At 38.4% G+C, this 13,398-nt stretch overlaps 1 protein-coding gene across 9 annotated transcripts in view; it reads left to right on the top strand.

The window, feature by feature from the left end:
* The window catches only part of LOC122572583 (synaptogenesis protein syg-2-like), a 108,880-nt gene that overhangs the window by 52,155 nt on the left and 43,327 nt on the right, over positions 1-13,398 (top strand). For all 9 annotated transcript variants that reach the window (XR_006318507.1, XM_043737697.1, XM_043737698.1 and 6 more), the window contains exon 3: positions 7,521-7,559. Coding sequence is in view for 8 of the 9 variants with exons in the window: in XM_043737697.1 (XP_043593632.1) it covers positions 7,521-7,559 (39 nt within the window). In the remaining variant the exon portion in view is untranslated. The remainder of the gene's footprint in view (positions 1-7,520; positions 7,560-13,398) is intronic.

The following is a 13,398-nucleotide window of genomic DNA, read 5'->3' as shown; positions in this document are numbered from 1 at the left end:
TTTACAGGTATACGTGTATCCGGAGCAACGATTTTCGAACGATCAAGATTTTACGAGGATTCTTTCAACATCGTTAATTATTTAGATCGTAAATTGATAATTAGACCTTGTGCTTTTAATCGTGAAATTGATATCTCTTTGTATTCAGCCACATGCTTTCACCTTTACTTCTTTTTCTCTTTTTATCGTTTATTTCATTTTTTTTCACTCTGTTTCGGTAAGGCTGCCCGATAGGTGGGGTCTCTGGCAGTTGCGGATCAATGGCGATTTAATTAAAGATTATGGCTCGACGAAAATTAAGATTAATCTCACCCCCAGCTACGGAAGAGAAGAATAAAAGGGGTAGAAAAGGTGGAGGGTGATGACGTCGAAGCGGTTTGCTCGTCGACCTCGCGGCCAATGGCCTTAATTATTCGATGGAGACAGATGGAAGGAGAGAGAGAGACAGAGAGAGAGAGAGGGGGGGGAGGGGAGAGAATGTGCGACAGGGAGTAAGCGGCGATTGGTACGATGCCGAGGGAAGAATATGTACATATACATATAGAAAAAGCAGAAGTATGAGCGGAAACGTAAAAAAAATACAACTAGGTTACAATATAAAGGAACGAAAGAACTAGAACAGAGGAGAATCCACGAATCATAAAAGAATTTGCGAGAGGATAGAACAACCTACGAAAACATACATATATGTACATACATGTATATATATATATATATACACACACAAAAGAGGAAAAGCTAAAATTTGAGAAAAGAAGGGGAATAAATGAAGAAGAAAAAAAGTCTGTAGGTGTAGGGCTAAAAAGGAATGCGTAGAGTGAAAAAGGAAAATATAAATGAACAGCGAGGAAAAGGAAAAGATTACCAAAGGGGGTGATACTGTGGGCAACGACGTCGACAACGTCGCACTCCGTCGAGACTCATGACATCCGGGAAACGAGGTCGAGGACAACGACCAAGATCTTAGCACCCTCTGGCTATCCGAGATATGTGTGTGTGTGTGTGTGTGTGTGTATACATATATGTATATGTGTATGTATATAGGTGGAATAAGAGTATATCGCTACTACGAAAGAAACTGTCTGAGCTATGCCAGAAGTTTTAATGTGTACGCGAGCTAAAGATAAAGAGCCATGATGCGAGAAATATGTCAGATATACGATATATAGAAATATTTGCGAAATAAGGATAACGTTTTAGTATAATAGAAAACATGTTCGCAAATTTATGAGAAAAATTTGAAATAAAGAGAAATATTCCTATTAATTGAGCATAGAGTACAGGATCGTTCGATTGTACGGCTCTTACTATTCTTACTTTCAAAATACATTTTACTCATTCACTTTATTGAATAATAAAGCTTGTATAATATGATATATGAAAGTTCTTCGAAGAAATACGTATAATTTGCAACTATGGTAGCAGTCTCTGCGCATATACGCATTGAGCCAGTGGCATTCTCTCATTTGTCTCCAAGCCAAGGAGTCGGTCCAGCTCGTGCAAGCAATCAGAACGAACGGCACAATTCTAAATTGAAGTTGGTTTTTTCTATAATCGATTTTATTATTTATTGTTATTGTTTGTCTCGTTGTATCGCGATTATTATGGTTAAATCTTACCGATTACTTGAACATGGTAATGCCATTATTACACCATTGTAATCGCAATATACAAATGGTTGTATCAAGGATATTTCGATCAATAACATTTTATTGCCTACGGAACGCTTCTAACGAACGAATGATTATTCTGTGTAATGTCCTGAGAAGTAACAAACGATTATCTTGACATACGGGTAAACGAAACTCAGGGGAATATAATCTATAATTTACACAAACGCACTTCGATTCCATCCAAACCACCACGTTTTATCCAGTACACAAAATTAGGCACCGCAGTCGCAACGCAAAACCGTTGGGGCCCGCTAGTCCACGGTCCAACACGCAGCAATAGGCTCCGGTGCTGGAGCGAGTGAACCGTTACGCATGAGTTAACCAACTCTTTGCAAATGCGTTTACAATCTTATTTGCGACTGTTGAGGACGATGAATACACGCGTTCGAAAGACAAATCGTCAGCGATACGCCCAATGTTTTGACTTGAAAAATGCCTTCGAACGAAACTGATTCGTTCCACCACTGATCGGTGTTTCTTTCAAACAGACAAGGTAAAGAAAGTGAACAGACTCTCAGCGACTTACGAAATCATAAAGCAACAGAGATAATCGTCTCGCATTGTTTCGAAGGGATGTATAAGAACAATCGAAAAGTGGATATTATACGATAATCAATGATTTAAGTTTCTCCTATGATATTATGTAATTTGGAGTTACGATCACGAGAAAAGGACATTACTACCTGTAATCGAGCCGATCAGAGTGGAATTAACAAAGAAATAGCCTGCGTCGGTGAACAAATGCAAACGAAACCTGTTGCACGACGCACACGATGTAAGACATTGTGCGTCGAAAATATAAAATATAAAAAACAGACATAAAATGCGTACAAACGCTTCAAATAGGGTAGATCAGAATCCTTGTTATTTATGGAAATCCGCATTACGGATCTCATTGTATCAAATATAAGTCTGCAATAATGAAATTGATCAACCGATTGCGAGAAAAATGCATCGATTAGAGTGAAAATCATTTTAGCCGAATATAATATACAATATATATGGTGTTCTGCAGAGGTATGTCCGATTAATGGTTTATAAGAAAATGACGCTCGGATATGAAGCATTACGATTAAACGAAACTTGTAAAATTGATAAGGTAGGTGTATTTATACTCGCGAATAGTGTACGTCTGAGAATACAAGACTGAAATTCTAGCTACTTAAACGTCCCGTGTCTCTCACACCAGGCGCCTAAAATCTGCAACGGTATACATACATGTACACGGTATATACATACTGCAGTATGTTCGTGCTACTTTTACTTATATCTCTTTGCCCGTGTGCCTGAAACCTTGGTTGCGTGTACACGAAGCAACCCCTCTGTGTTTCTGCGCTCTCGCTAAATCGAAAAACTTTACCACTCGACGCTCGAGTCAAGAGTAGAACGAATCGAAATAAAATGATAGTCGATGGTACGAGTTGGGATTAGGGCCAACTGGTTGCGGTGCTTTGGAATGATAACGACGGAGAGAGTAGGTTCGCACGAGAATGGAAGAAAAAGGCCTGCTCTTCATAAACGTTGGAATGAAATGCGACGACATACAGTGGTGTTCCTCGAGATTACTAACTTTTTCCCATCCCACTATTTCCTAGCTTGAGAATACACTCGACGTGCACCACCGAACTATCGTAGTACGAAAGGACTACGAAAGGAAAGCTTGTCCGACAAATATTTCTATTCATACCTGATAGAACTTGCAACGTATTACATGTCACATAACGAGACAAATAATTATTTGTTTTATTATATTAGTATCCACTGCTATTATAAATTACATAGTTATAGTATATTTGTAATATCGATATAATAATAATTGTAGCTAAAATTTCTAAAAGCCAGGTGAAAGTAGTTTCGTAGAAATTACAGAAAATGGCCCAATCCCAAAGAAGAAGAAGAAGAAGAAGAAGAAGAAGAAGAAGAAGAAGAAGAAGAAGAAGAAGAAGAAGAAGAAAAGAAAAGAAAAGAAAAGAAAAGAAGAAAAAGGGACAAAAAAGGGAAAAGGGAGAATGTATAGAATAATTACTTGGAGCCTATCGCTTATATTGCCAATTTTAATTCTCTGTTATCGTATGTATCGAAGAAAACTCGATAAACGTCAATTAGAATGGAATTATGTCATAGCAGAAATATGTGACGTATGTATAAAGTGACGCGCTCATTGACGTATCATTAATCAAAGCTCAAAGCAAGTATAGGGTACCAGTAAACGGTTTAAATTATCGAACTTTCTAGGAAAGTGGAGTACCCCGTTATGGTATTGACATTATTGATTGATCGTGCAATTCTGAAGAAATAAATACTTCGAACGAAGTCGTAACGGCATAGAGAGAAGAAAAGAGAAGAGAACAAATTTTGTGTTATTTTTTATATACACGTATGTCTGATAAATATGACGCTTTAGCTGTTAGCTATTTTAGCATTTCGTTAGAAATGCCGCGGAAGGCAATCGCATAGGAAGGAAGCCTGGTTATTTAAGCATTGACATGTACGATTACGTTCGAGATTTCTTCCTACGATATTACGTATATAACTGCTTCGCTATTTTTAAGCGACATTGTCTTCAGACCTCTTTTTAATCTCGTTTATCCACAAGTTTTCCGACGTTGACACAACCGTGGCAACCAACTCTAACGAATGATTTTCCATATTCAATTCTGGAATTTGTTTCGCGAATCAAATACTCCGTTGTCGTTCGTACTTTGAAGGTTCGGTGCTTGCAACTTGTTTTTCTAGGAACTAATCTTACGAGTATTTATTACATTATTATTAAATATTACGCCATATGCCAATTCCTGTTGTTAATTACGTGTACCACTTATTTAACGCACATGCATTTTTATTAACCAACTTCTTTTTTAGAATAAATATCGTATACGATACCAAGTTTACGTATCAATAACAGAGTAGGAGCATCGATTTTACTATGTTTCGCAGACTTGTTGATACGTGTTGCCTGCTTATCATCTTATCATTTTTATATTCCTAAAAATTATACTTTTCGTGATAAAAATTTATCCAGGAAATAGGGATACACACGATATTAAGAATAAAGAAATATATATTTGTTGTTGAAAGAGATTTTAATAGTTTGAAAGATACGCGGCCACTCGAGTATTCCTCGCCAGTGGACACTGCGTCACTCTCAACGCAATGTTCACTCGCGAGAAATACTATCAGGAACAACTCGCGATAGTTTTACTCTAAAGTGGAGACGCACCTTAAGATTTGACGAATAAGTATACATACATGTGCACATGCACGTATATGTATACGTATCCTATATGTACGTATTCTAGCGCGAAAATTAATAACTCGACCGTGTAAAGCAATTCAGGTCGGTTTGCCACCTTCGTTCCTTCTTCTAGTATATGGCATTCGACCGTTGCCTGTATCAGTTGCGACAATAATAGGAGAGAACGCCACCTGTTTTCAAGTGTTATGGAACCTCCGACCAGCATCATTGTCTTTGTCTTAGATAACGACAATTTGCCACGTAGGTGCACATTGCACCCTACAGAGAGAGAGAGAGAGAGAGAGAGAGAGAGAGAGAGAGAGAGAGGGTGTGTTCCTCACGCTGTAGTTTCGTTAACGTTGACGTTGACGTTGACGTTGACGTTGACGTTGACGTTATATTGCAACTCGCCACATATTGCAAACGACTCTTAATCAGACACTTTTCCCATTCATCATCTTTTCGTACTTGTGATTCTTCATACAACACACACAACTATAACTTCTTTCCTGTCCATTCTCCCGTTTACGCATCTTACAAATCGATCAAACACGAGGCAATAGCTCGAAATGATAATAAAACGAAGAATTTATCGATAAGTAATAATAAGAACGGAATAATAAAGAAATAACGAAACGGATCAATGATATGAATCGATTAATGCTTACAAATACGCAGAAAGTGAATAAATGTTATCGAGTAATTAATTGGGAATGTACGCTTGCGCGTAACCTTCAGGCATCGCGTAAAACAATTAATCGGCTTATCGCTCGTAAGATTCGCATGTAAAATTTTATTCACTTCATCACCACTGACTTTGTTACTAATAATTTCGAAGTTTCAATCTTCTTAAGAATTTCCACAATTTCCACGCTCACTTGCTCAATAACATTTTATCAGATATTTTATTATGCGTATACATAATACGCGTTGTATATTATGCAGGGTGTCGCGGTTTTAAATGATCAAACCACAACAGCATGTTCTACGGGTAGAAACGAGGAGAAACGAGGTACAACGAATATAAACGTAGGTCTGAGAACTTTTTGTAAAAAAGTTGTAGAAGAAATATGAAAATTAAGGACGATAGAACGGAAATTGTTGTTGATACGCATCGCAAAATAATGTAACAATGTCGTGGATGTTTACATGGAATATGCCGTTACGACGAGATTTTCGATGAGCGGGCGAATTAGTATGCATTCGGCGTTTACGTCTTTACGTGTCCATTTCAAAATGTCCTCCCTTTGAAATATACTAGCTTGACATTGTAGGCAGATTGAGTTTATCACTCTGCGAATTTCATGCTTATTTCGTTTTACGAGACAGCAACGGAAAGTGTACGGTGACACAGACCTGTGTTTATATAATAACACTTTTTCCTACCACACTTTCCACTCGTGCAACATACCGCTACAGTTTGATCACTTATAACTGGGACACCCGCATACTAATAACCCGTACGTGTATATGTATATATATGTATATACACGTATATACTGTATAAGATAAAGGATCTTTGTTATGCTACACACTCTTTTTTTTACATCAGTGATTCTCTTTATTTCTATTTTCATCGTGATTATCTTATAACTCGCAATAAAATGGAGATACGTACAAATCGGTTAACCTTTAATTTACTTGGATCGACAAATTTAAACTGTTCGTAAATTTGCTTCTGAAGAGACGCGAGAGAAGAAGCGAGACGCTGGAGAGATAATACGAGGGGAAATACTGAAATAAACTTTAAATTGAAAACAAATTTTAAAACGCCGTTGTGTTTCTTTTCGAGTATGAGAGTATTTAAAGATGTGAAACGGAAGCACTCGGAACCACGTCGATAACCATGTTATTACACGCTAAACTAAATATCGATCTTGCTTCACTTTCGTTTGCAGGAAAATTGAACGACTTGGTTTTTTTAAATTCAGCCGTTTTCCGTTTCCGGCGTCGGTTAATCACTGCGAACGTCGAGTTTGCGATGCAAACTTTATTTCACGCCCGGTACCCATTACCAGATTCAACCGTACCCACTTTCCAAGCATGATCATATAAGCTGACATATTGCGCGTGGTGCCTATGGTGATGTCAAACGACAATGTAACTGCCTTTTCGTTCTCGTTGAATCTCATTCCGAGTTAACGAAACTGACAGTTGTCTGTTTTTTTTTGCTATTTTGTTTCTTCTTCCTCCCAACACTTTATTTGATTCGATACAAAATAATTTTAATACTATATATAGCCATGTTCATCATCATTATTACTCATTTTTATTATTATTATTCATTCAATTAATACCAAATCATTTAAATTTTCCGCTTTCGTTGTATTATATTTCCAAGTGATTGTAATTTAATAGACAAGGTATATAGTTCATTGCTTGCTCATCATTCTGCAAGTTTGACGTTCAACTAGTAAATCGATTTACCGTGATCTCCTTTCCCCTCTCTTTATAAATGCCTATCGTCGTCTTGTTAGTAATACGTCCTCTATTAGTAATACGAATATTAGATCCCAAATAGACTATAGTAAATATCAATTATCACAGACAAATACGTTATTTCCTTCCGTGGTCAGATAATTTCTTATGATTTATATATATTTTTGTTACAGGAGGCCCGCGAACATTTTCTGCTAGGCCTTACCGTGGAGGTTGGTTGGTTTGTTTGGTTTGCAATTACAATTACATACATAGTCTGTAGATTTTTTCTTCCAAGTCTGCCGTAATTTCAACCACATTTCTATGTTACCATTCATATTATCCATAACTGTAGCTATATTTATGTATCTTTATGTATCGGAATATCTAAACATATAGCATATGTATATGCGTACATAACGATCGTACATTTTCATTTCCTGCTTTGTGTGTATTTTTCTGTCTATATATCGGCTATCTCTTTCCCGTCTATCTCTTGTCATCTCTCCCTTTAGCGTTTTGATCATCATTTAACCATGCTGACTTCTTTTCCGTATCTATGTATGCGATTAGATTAATGCCATGTTGCTAACATACGAAATGTTCTCACGAAATGATCCGTGTAAAATCGATGGGAATAATCGACGGATGTGTAATAGAAAATTTTCGTATGAAATTTTCTCCTTTTACATGTTTCTTCTATACGTTGAATGTTTCACCGCATCAAAATATTACAAATTATCGCATCTTCTTTTAACAGGATGTTTTTGTACGTTATACACGTACATTTCGTGAAAATGTTTGTACACGCGTCCAGCTAAATCAACTATTACGAACGATTCTTATATCGTTTAATCGCACAAAACGCTTCTTATCCTATCAATTTACATTACTAGTCTTATTTATACATTACATCGATGATAAACACGATAGCGAGACATTTTTCCGAAGGTAGGTGAGACGCGATACGACTTATCGTTTCACCACACAACTTATCATGGATTGTAGAATTTGTCCCGGCTCGAACAGGTTATGTACCAACTGGGTTGTACTGCTGGGTTATGCATCAACTTTTAAGAAATTTTGCTCGTAAATGGGATGGATCCGAGCCTAAAATGCAACGAACTATAACCTGTACGATCTTTTTATTGCGACACGAAGAAACCTGTAGTTTGAAACCAACATTATATCTGACATGTATTTATATGAATCTCTTTTCTACTTTACTGTTACTAAAAATGAGAAACTCGGTTTCACAATTATATTTCAATGTCGTATCTACTGTCATTAATATTTCGCTAATTATTCAGAAGTTTACCCTCAAGTCCGATTTCGATGATTTTTGAATATGTCGTAAAACTTCAACATTTGGAACAATATCTTCCTCTCAAGAAAATATCCTACTCTCTTAGTAAATTTTGCCTATAATCATGCGTCAGTATTGGCCGTATATTATAATAGAGCGGCCGACAACCAATACTAACGCATACGCTGTTACGGACGCACGATTATGTCGACGATATAGGCAGAGTTCACCGTAGCGGTACCGACATTTACGCGAGAGGAGAAACGTTGTTCCAAACGAACGATGTCGAGTTTTATAACGTACTCAAAAATCATTGAAATCGGCGTGGAGGATAACATTTAAATAAATAACATTTAAATAAGGAACATTTAAATAATTACCGACATTTCTTAACAACGACACGGAATGATAAAAGAGACGGACGACGAATGATTGTATGCGTGTTGCGTAGGATACTATGTAAATCGTAAACCAAGTTTACTTATTATTTTCTAGGCGACGAGGCAAATTAAATAAATAAATATACGTATATACGCATATTCTTGAAAGGGATATTCGTAAAAACTTGCTTCACGAAGCGATTCTCGAGAAGAACGGCAGCAACGATGACGACGACAAGATTGTCGCTCGACTGACGCCTCGAGTATCAAATCTCGTTGCTCGTTGCGGGGCGGCAAACATTCGCGACAACCATTGTCGGTATCGTCGACGCGACGCGACGCAACGCGACGCGACGTCCGACGATATGCACTCGACGACGCTTCTCGCGTTCCTGACCGCCGCGCCGTTCTTCCAAGATGACCGCTCGGGCGTAAAATTTCTCCGCGACTAGAAAGCAAACGAGATATCGTTTCAAGAAAACGTTCGAACAGAGTAACCCTCGAAGGAACAGTATGTATCACTGTGAATATATGTATTAGATCTCGCTGTCCTCTCCCCTCCTCACTCACTCTCTCTCTCTCTCTCTCTCTCTCTCTCTCTTTCTCTCTCTCTCTCACTCTCTCTCTCTCTCTCACACTCTCTCTCTCTTTCTCTCTCTCACTCTCTCTCTCTTTCTCTCTTACTCTCGCCCAGTGTAGCGGAAGCATCGGACCGCGGTACATAATTATCTATATTACATATATCCAAGTTCATTGAATTTCATACCCTGCAAGAGATGCAGTCGGTAATCGCGGTTTCACGACTATTCGCGTTTATTAGCTCCTGCACGGCTAATTTCAGCCACAACTAGTCTTTAGTTGCTCTTCGAATTGACTGAATTTTAAATACCAACTAAAGTATATTCTAATTTTTATAGAGCGAAATTATCGATCAAGAATTTCCCTCTGAAAGAAGGAAAGAATTTTCTTACAAGTGATTATGAAAATATGAGCCACGAGTCGTAAAGCAAAGTAGGTTTCTGTGGTAAAAGAGAGTCAACGATTGAAGACTATTCGAGAATTCGGAGCGAACGAGGAAAGAAACCGAGTCTTGACCGAACCTGTAGACGAACGTAATTTCTACGATTTATATATGTAGAAAAGGGGTTACTTTTGCACGCGTTAAGAGTGTTTGAATAGGGATAGCGAGAGAGCAGGCAGATCGAGCTAGATTTATTCGTTCCTAAGAGAGAGATGAAATTTCAACGAGACAACACCTGTGTCCCGAGTTTGGGTCTGAGTTTGCACGAAACACTAGGAAACCCTATCTGCGATGTGCCTGTGCTGATATATGGAGCTAACAAAATTTCTTGCTGTTGTATCGTATCGTATCGTATCGTATCGTATCGTATCGTATCGTAGCGTATCGTTCGAACTTTTTCGATAGAAACTACTGAATCAGCGAATTACGGAAACGTGCCTTATCCAAGTTTTCCTATGTACTACCCGATTTATAAATGTAACAAATAGGAAATTACCCGAGGACAAATTAAGAAATCGAGTAAAGACGTATTGACTTGCTACATAACGCGTTTAATATACTTGTATCGTATGATTGTACTCGTATTCCTAGAAATTTGTCACGCAACTAACGTTAGAATAGCCGAATTCGTACAGCTTCTTCATTTAAATATGCGTGTGAAAAATGACGCGTATAATCGTAATAGAGAAAGGTACATGTTCGTTATACATATCGTATATCGACGAGCAGTATCAAGACACGGTACAGTTTTCCTGAGACTCTTTAGACTGTTTAGAGTTTTAGAGTAATGAAAATAAAATCCGAGAATAACGATTGACAGGTGCTATAAAAAGGTAAGTTGCTGGATGCTTTCAAGCGGTAGCAACCAATATCCGTCGCAACGGTATCGTTTCATATCACGGTGCACGTACGCAATGGATATTGTTTCCCCGTGGCCGAAAGTTGAAAGGATACGAAAGAAGTTTCCCTCGCGTCGTATCTAGATACGGCAGCCAGCTTTCCTTCTGGCCCGCCTCGTGAGGTAATGGGCTTTGGAGAGCGGTGACAGTTGCGGAAGGAGGTGGGGACAAAAGCGAGGAAGACACTATGCCGAGCTTCCTAAAGCGTGTACTGGTAACAAATCATTCAAGAGGAAGCGACCTGCTATACACTGCTTTCTACCCCTTCGTGAACGATTTGATTTATACGTTGGTCCTGATTACAATTGATTTTAGTCTGACGATATCTGTCTGTCCGACGACGGAGTACGTTGTAACATTCTCCACCGTATTTGTACCGTACAAATCTATCTGCCATGCGAAACACAGCCGAGGAATATTGAAATTTTAAACCGCGAAGCCAGTCTCCATAATCTTACGTATATGTATGCGATCGTTAGATGTAATACATACGTATATATAGCTGAGCGCGTATCCACGTACACTTACATATTTCGGTTGGTGTGATTTTTAATGCGTCCGTGTAATCGTGCGTGATAACCGCGTGTAATACAACCACCATCAGTTCTTATGATACGTCTAGAGAGAAACGGGAGGATTAATTGGTGAAGTTTGATTAACAGGCATTTCACCGGAGTTTGTTATTATAACAAACTTGTAACTTGGAAATTCATCGTCATATTTTTATTATGAAAATTACTTGGATAAACAGACTGAAATACTTGGCTAATATTCAAAATTACAGGAATTCGAACGAGTTGATTAAATTATAGCTGAATTACAATAAATCAATATCTTACTATTCCATATGTAACTCTAGATAGATATGTACACGTATATAAAATTAAATATTACAAACTGTTACAATATCAGATATTATTCCAACGTATTACGTAGCTAAACAACACGATCGCTCTATATCAGTTACAAGTTGTAGCTGCTAAACGTATCCAAGCTTTCGTCTGTACCGCTAAATCCAGTTAGTAAATTCGGTTATACCGCTAACCATTCGCTGCACCACCCCTAAGGGACGATTGGGCGGCGATTTAGGATAAATTTCAGTGTCAACTTTTTAGCGTATCGTTCATCTACGAGATCTAACAACCACCCGAGTGACAACAAGCAATTTTATCTTTTACCAACAATCAGTAGCTTAATCCACTTATTCAATCACCGTTTTGTATGCCAGGGACCCTTAAGCACTCTGTAGATAGCTGGCAACAACACCCAAAGCAGGAAAAAAAAAAAAAAAAAAAAAAACGGGTAGATTCGATTAGAAAAGGATCTCTGTTTTCATCAAATTGCCAGTTAAGTTATTTGCCAATAAGCAACCGGGCATAACAATGTCGAGTTGAAATCGACAGCAACAGAGCGTGGACGTGGCAAGGATCGCGGCAATAATTGCATTTGAAAATATCTCTATAAAATAGAGTATCGTTAGAAATAACGGCGAAGCCTGTAGTAGCTTCTGGCGCCTCGAAACAGTGTTTCCTGTTGCATCGAAACAACATCGGTTCTATTCGTTTTTACGACAACTCGTGGTAGAATTGATAAACGGCAAACGCGATTCGTCCTGCCCTTCGGCGCATAGTTTGTCGTTAGGCGTATTTCGTATAGTCTTTCATTTTGTTCGCGTATGTCATCGCACGTTTACTTAATAAATTGAATTGAAAATGCATATGCAGCGAGTATGTGCCGCACAAGTTTGCGATCATGCCTCTGTCTATGGTTCGACTACGCGTACGCACACGTTATTGAATTTACATGCATACATTCATAGAAATACCCTTTGGTGTAGGGGTTAGATCGTATCTCGTCGCTTATTCGTAGGCAGACGGAATCGTTTACGTAGAATACGTTTCCGTGTTAAACGGCCGGAGTACGTGATTTCATTTGCGATACGAAGTCACGATCGTTCTACATCCGTTGGAAATATGGCGCCTCACGTTCGTCCCTTCGTCCAGTGATGCACGGTCCTGCACTCCATAAAGCACGCAAAACCGGATCAACTAGGCATTTAGTACGGAGGAACCGCATGAAACCCACTTCCGGGATTCATGTGCCACCTCGAGATTCATGTTTCACCCTAAATCAAATAATTTGGGCAGACGGGAATTTAGCCTAGAAAGCAGGCAACAGTTCGACGAGTGTTCCATTTGGAATGGACGATTGCCGTGTGAGAATATCTCGACTAGTATTTCAATTATTGATAAAATCTACGAACATACGGAATAAAATAAGCGAAAGGATCGATCGTACAACAGAAACAAAAGTGTACGCACAATCTCTTTTCTTTCTCTCACACCGAGGAAAGAGAAGGTACAGCAACGTGTTTGTGATTGTAAACTTGGATTCTAAACTTGCAGGTTTTCCGCTGTAAACATGCTTTCTACTGCTTCCACTTTGTCAAGTTATACGTCGTAGCGA

The sequence above is a fragment of the Bombus pyrosoma genome, linkage group LG11 (genome assembly GCF_014825855.1).
Source record: "Bombus pyrosoma isolate SC7728 linkage group LG11, ASM1482585v1, whole genome shotgun sequence".
Classification (NCBI taxonomy): Eukaryota; Metazoa; Arthropoda; class Insecta; order Hymenoptera; family Apidae; genus Bombus; species Bombus pyrosoma.
This window is presented reverse-complemented; position numbering and strand designations above follow the sequence as displayed.